Below are 6,285 nucleotides of genomic sequence, written 5' to 3'. Positions count from 1 at the left end.
GATTAATCTCCCGTTATTGTCTGTCCTCGTTATTACCCCCCCGCCGTTCCCCCCCGTCGCTCCATCCCCCTTATGCTCCCCCTCATTTCGCAGCCCGGGCTCATTGCAATCTCAGGGGTTGGGGCAGGGGGGTCCGGGCACCCCCATCCCTGCCCGGCTCTGCGGGGGGCACACCCCCTCTCCGCAGCAGCCTCGCCGCCTGTCGCAGTAGTGGTCGCCTGTCGCGACAGACGAGCCTCCGCCCCACCTGTTGTCACAGCCCTGGCTCGGTCGGGCATCCCCTCGGAGTCCTGGGGGTCCCCTGGGGGAAACGGGGCACTCCCAGTCCCGGCAGTGTCTCCCTGCTGAGCGGCTGCCAGGGTTGACCCGGGATGCCTGTCCCCCCCAGGGTGACGCTTCAGCCCCCACAGGGCAGAGGCACAGCCCGGTGGGCCCCTCGTGCCTGCCCCAGGACCATGATCCCCTCCAAGGAGAAGGCCCGCGCCCCCAAGGACAGCATGACGCTCCTGCCCTGCTTCTACTTTGTGGAGGTGGGTGTGGGGTGAGTGGGCACAGGGGGAGGGCCGTGTGGGGAGGTTCATCCTGGGCCCTGGCATGGCGGGTGGGGGTCTGTGCCCATCCTGGTTCCCACAGTCTCCCCCCCACAGCTGCCTATCGTGGCCTCCTCCATCGTGACGCTCTATTTCCTGGAGCTGACGGACCTCTTCAAGCCAGCCAAGGTGGGCTTTCAGTGCCACGACCGGGCACTGTCCATGCCCTACGTGGAGACCAACGAGGAGCTCATCCCGCTGCTGATGCTGCTCAGCCTGGCCTTCGCTGCGCCCGCCGCCTCGGTGCGTCTGGGCTCGTCCCGCTGCAGGGGGTCGGGGCAAAGCTGGGGTGGGGGGCTCCGCCAACAACCCAGACCCCCCAGTCCTGCTTGAGCCACTGGTTCCTCCCCAGATCATGGTCGGGGAGGGCATGGTGTACTGCCTGCAGTCCCGGCTGAAGGGCCGTGCCGGTGCTGAGGGCAGCATCAACGCCGGTGGCTGCAACTTCAACTCCTTCCTGCGCCGCACCGTCAGGTTTGTGGGTACGTTGTGCCACTGCCCAGGCAAGACAGGAGGGTGGGAGGGGATGTGGGGGCACCCTGGCTGCCATAGCAGGAGCATGGCCCCACCCAGACCCTGGACCCTTCCCAGTGCCTGCGGGTGCCCCAGGGCTGGGTGGGCCGTGTCCCCCCCATATGGGATGAGGGTGACCTGCTGTCCCACTCCTGCCATCCCCAGGTGTCCATGTGTTTGGACTCTGCGCCACGGCCCTGGTGACAGACGTCATCCAGCTGGCCACTGGCTACCATGCACCCTTCTTCCTGACTGTCTGCAAACCTAACTACACACTGCTGGGCACCCCCTGCGATGCCAACCCCTACATCACCCAGGACATCTGCTCAGGCACCGACAAGCATGCCATCCTCTCTGCCAGGTGTGTTCCAGGGGAGCCCCATGCCACGCTGCCAACCCTCCTGCCCCCTGCCAACCATGTCCCCCTGCTTCTGCCCCATCCCAACCGCACCCCCTCTCCCTGCAGGAAGACCTTCCCATCCCAGCACGCAACGCTCTCGGCTTTCGCTGCCGTCTATGTGTCGGTGAGTTCCTGGTGCTGCCCGGCGCGTGCTGGCTTGGGGCAGCATGAGCCTTGTGCTGTGGGCAGCAGCGCCCCTCTTCCAGTGGCACAGCCAAACTCTGCCTGACACACCTGTGCCCGTGCAGGGGGTGGGTGCATGCACACGTGTGTGCACCCTGCTGTGTGTGTGCCAGGACCTGCAGTCCCACATGCACCCAGGAACTCTCTGCGTGGCCAGGGCTGGGGCCGGGGCCGTCACTAATATCCTGTTCCCGCCCCAGATGTATTTCAATTCCATCATCTCGGACAGCACCAAACTCCTCAAGCCCATCCTGGTGTTTGCCTTTGCCATCGCCGCTGGCATCTGCGGCCTGACCCAGATCACCCAGTACCGCAGCCACCCCGCCGACGTCTACGTGGGCTTCCTGATCGGCTCTGGCATCGCCGCGTACCTGGTGCGTGCTGGTCCTGCCCTTGGGTTGGGGGAGAGGGTGGGAGCCACAGTACCTGGGGCCATGTTGACCCCACACTCTCCAGAGCAGCTGTGGCTGCCCCTTCCCTGGAAGTGTTCGAGGCCCGGTTGGATGTGGCTTGGAAGGTGGTCTGGTGGAAGACATCCCTGCCCATGGCAGGGGGATTGGACCAGATAACCTTTAAAAATCCCTTCCAACACAAACCATTCGAGGATCACGTGATTTCCTCTCCCACAGGCTTTCCATGCTGTTGGCAACTTCCGTGCCCCGATGGAGCGGGTCCCGGTGCCGGCACCGGCCAAGGACGCGCTGCGGGCGCTGACACAGCGGGGCCACGACTCCGTGTACCACCAGAACAAGTCAGTGAGCACCGACGAGCTGAACCCGCAGGCGAGGCTGGAGGAGGCGGCACGACCAGTGCCACGGGAGAAGAACTCGCTGGGCAGTCTGAAACGGGCCAGTGTGGACGTGGACCTGCTGGCCCCCCGCAGCCCCATGGGCAAGGAGAACATGGTGACCTTCAGCAACACCCTGCCCCGCGTCAACACACCCTCCATGGATGACCCTGCTCGGCGCCACATGACCATCCACGTCCCCGTGGATGCCTCCCGCTCCAAGCAGCTCATCACCGAGTGGAAGCAGAAGTCACTGGAGGGCCGGAGCATGACGCTGGCAGAGGAGGCGGCGCAGGGCCGGGGCACGGGGGAGCCCAGTGAGGAGGTGCCCCCTTCCCTGTACCCCACGGTGCAGGCACGCTCGGCCGAGCGGGCGGCCATGGGGCCCCGCGTGCTCATCCAGCCCCGTCCTGGCGCCTCCCAGCTGGTGCACATCCCTGAGGAGAGCCAGGCGGGCGCCGCTGCCCCGGCCGGCAGCGGGGCGGCCGTGCGGGCCAAGTGGGTCATGGTGGCGGAAAAGGGGGGAGCGCAGCGGGTGGCCAACCCCCCGCGCCTGATGCAGGTCATCGCCATGTCCAAGCAGCAGAGCCTCGTCTCTGTCACTCCCAAGCACTCAGAGACGTCCTCGTCCTCCACCAGCTCCGACTCCTCCCAGTACCGCTCGCCCTCCGAGCGGGACAGCTCTAGCATCATCACCATTGATGCCCATGCCCCCCACCACCCCGTTGTTCACCTCTCTGCTGGCAACGGGCCCTGGGAGTGGAAGTCGGGGCCAAAGGGGCCAGAGGGACCAGACACCTACGAGCTGGGTGAGGTGGGGAAGGATTTCCGTGGCTTCCGCCCAGCCAAGAGCGCCGGTGTGTCCCCTGGTTCTTCCGTCAGCGACATGGAGCAGGACGAGCCCCGCTACGGCAGCCTGGCCGCCATCCCAGGGGCGGCGGGGGGTGGCGGGGAGCGGGGGGACGTGCCCCCCGAGGGGCTGCTGGCCACAGCCAGCCGCGAGTCCACGCTGCGCAGGAAGCCGGCCGAGCGGGACGGGCCGGCAGACAGCGAGGTGGACCTCTACTACAAGAAGATGCAGGCGGGCCGGAGGTTTAAGGACTGAGCCCCGGTGCCTTCCTGGGGCCCCCCCGCCCCTGCCCCGGCTCGGGGGGCTCTGTGGTGCCGGGGCCCCTCTCTGTGGGGAGCGGCAGGACAGGCTTGGCTTTGGCATCGAGCAGTGTGAGGCAGAGCATGGTCACACCGGTCCTGAGCCAGCTATCTGCTCCCACCAGGGCAGCTGGGGGGCTCTGCTCCCCCCACAGCCTGCAGGGCTGTGCAACTCCAAGCACTTTGACTTTCTCTCTAACACTGGTGCTGACATTTCCGAGGGGTTATTTTATTCCAGCTCTGGAAGGGGATGTCTGTTGGGGGGTGGGGGGGACACAAAAGGTGCTGATGGGCTTTGGGGGGCTCTGGCAGGGTGGGAGGCTGCTGTGGGGCAGCAGGCCCTGGTTTGGGGGGGGGGGGTTTGGGTGCTGGGGATCCTGTGACACTGATCCCCATCCTGCACCACTGGTGTGTATGGGGAAGGCCGAGGGGGGACGGTGCTGAAAGGGAGGGTCTGCCCAGGGCTGAGGCTCTGGGCACACAGAGGCTGTAAATACTGCAGGGGCTGGAGGAGAGGGGGGCATTGGGGTAGGGGCATTGGGCCCAGGGGTCAGTAGGGGCTGAGCTCTGCCCAGGAGAGGGTCCGAGTTTTGGGGGGTCAGGGAGGGGTCTCCAGGCTGTGAATACATTGGGCAATAGCTGGAGCTGCTGTGGTTTGAAAAGCAAATAAACACATGGATGTTCCCTGGCTGGGCTCCTTCAGCAGAGTGGTCCCACTGTGGGACAGGACTGGGGTTCCAGCACCCATGGGGGCTCCCAGCCTGGGGGGCTGCCAGCCTGGGGCAGCCACGTCCCCCCCGGAACAGGACGCTGTGCCAATGGCACCAAACTGCCACTGTCAATTGGATTAACAGTGGATATCCCAAAGCCTCTGCCTTGCAAACATATGGATTATCCACATAACCCTGACTCGGTGCTGGAAAAGCCACTCGGGATTAGCGGGAGGATTGTGGCAGCAGTTCGTGGTGTGAGGGGTTGTGGGGGGCCCTGGGAGGGGAGCCGGAGGGGTCCAACCGGCAGCACGAGGGCTGCAGGGCTGCTGCGGCCGGCCGTGGTGCGCTACCCGGGGAGGTGACCCGGAGCCCGTGGCAAAGGTCACCGGGACAGACGCCGCGCTCACGGCCGTCCTTGACGAGGTGCTGGGGCGATGCTGGGGCCATGCAGGGGCTCCCAGCCCACCAGCACCACGTCGGCCCCGCGCTCATGGCTCATTGCGGTGCCGATGGCGTCACACGCCGCTTCCCTCTGCCTCTGACCCAGCGGTTTCCATGGCAACTCCCAGCCCCGCACCGCTCCCGCAGCCCCAGGCACCCCTCCAGCCCCACACCCGCTCCTGCATCGCTCCCGCACCCCTCGGCCCACCTCTCGGGCAGCCCCCCCAGCAGCTGCTGCTGCATCGCTTGAGGACCCGGGGGCCGGGAGGGAGCAGGAGCATCCCCATCCGCCTCCGCATCCTCATCTTCCATCCCCCCCGCAGCAGGAGGGGCTGCCAGCCCCCGCCTCATCAGCTCCCACCAGGACTCTGCCTCGGGACCACACGTGTCCGATATCCAGACCTTTTCCGCGGGGGACACCCTCTGCCAGGAGCCCCCAGCCTGTCCCCGTGTCCCCTGGGTGAGCGCCAGGGGAAGGGCTCCCCGGCTTTGTGACACACAAAGAGCTCAGCCCCACCCCCGTTCCCAGCCCCGGCTGTGCTTTGCCCGATTTGGGGTTCTTGCTGGCACACAATTCCCTTTTTGGACCCAGCGGTGCCGGGGGCGCAGGTAAGGCCGAGGTTCAGGGTGCTCACTCTGCAGGGAGCTCCTTCCCGCTGCTCAGGGCAAGAGCTGGAAAAGCCTTTCGGTGCAGAGACGCAGGCGCTCCCGCTGGAACAGCCCCGGCTTCCCTACGTCAGTTTTCCGGTTAAAGGCAGCTTTAGGGAAATTCCCTCCCCTGCCGGACACAGGCCGGGAAGAGCTCGGCAGCACTGGGGGCTCTGCCGTGGGAAGGGGCGGGATGGCAGAACAGAGCCGGGGCAGGATGAGGCCCGTCCCGTTCCCACTGTGCCCCCGTCCATGGTCAGTGGTGCCCTGACCGATCCTTCAGTAGCCGATCAGTGTCCGAGGGGCTACGGATGGATGCAAAGCCTGGGCTGGGCATAGAGAACTCAGAGAACCAACCCAGGAGCAATGATCCCGCTCAGCCCAGCTTTCCCATGCAGGAGAGGCTGCTGCTACAAATCCCATTAGACTTTCAAGGAGCAACAGCAGTCCCTTCCAGCAGTCCCTGGCTCCAGCACGACCCCCTCGGCAACCCCGGAGGCCTGTGGAGGATGCTGGAGCCCATTAGCACAGAGGGACAGGGACAGCAGAGCCACAGCAGCAGCTCAGGGTGGGGATTGTGTCTCCCTCCCCCCCCAGGACACAGGGTGACTTCTGGACAGGAGTTCCAGCAGGGCTGAGCACACAGGTAAGAAACCAGACCCCTAAGGAAGCACCATGCTCCTCTGGGAGCTCCTGGAGGGAACAGGAATTGCACCTCCTCCCACGGCATGGAGAATGGCACATCCAGCCCCCACAGCTATAGCACAGGACTACAGAGAGGAGGGTTTGACTCAAAGGGGGTTATTTTTCATGGATATTAGCCAGAACATATGGAAAGTTTAGGAACATGAAGTAAAAAGT

The 6,285-nt window shown here is 65.3% G+C and overlaps 1 protein-coding gene across 1 annotated transcript in view; it reads left to right on the top strand.

Moving 5' to 3' along the window:
* PLPPR3 (phospholipid phosphatase related 3) overlaps positions 1–3,868 on the top strand; it is a 7,940-nt gene extending 4,072 nt beyond the window's left edge. The window contains exons 2-8 of the mRNA XM_027900997.1: positions 389–530; positions 648–833; positions 943–1,072; positions 1,269–1,464; positions 1,570–1,627; positions 1,887–2,060; positions 2,316–3,868. Coding sequence (XP_027756798.1) covers positions 456–530; positions 648–833; positions 943–1,072; positions 1,269–1,464; positions 1,570–1,627; positions 1,887–2,060; positions 2,316–3,578 — 2,082 coding nt within the window. The 5' untranslated portion in view covers positions 389–455 and the 3' untranslated portion in view covers positions 3,579–3,868. The remainder of the gene's footprint in view (positions 1–388; positions 531–647; positions 834–942; positions 1,073–1,268; positions 1,465–1,569; positions 1,628–1,886; positions 2,061–2,315) is intronic.
* The last annotated feature ends 2,417 nt before the right edge of the window (positions 3,869–6,285 follow it).

The sequence above is a fragment of the Empidonax traillii genome, unplaced genomic scaffold, assembly GCF_003031625.1.
Source record: "Empidonax traillii isolate 1590-97213 ecotype Southwest subspecies unplaced genomic scaffold, ASM303162v1 scaffold761:size885847, whole genome shotgun sequence".
Classification (NCBI taxonomy): Eukaryota; Metazoa; Chordata; class Aves; order Passeriformes; family Tyrannidae; genus Empidonax; species Empidonax traillii.
This window is presented reverse-complemented; position numbering and strand designations above follow the sequence as displayed.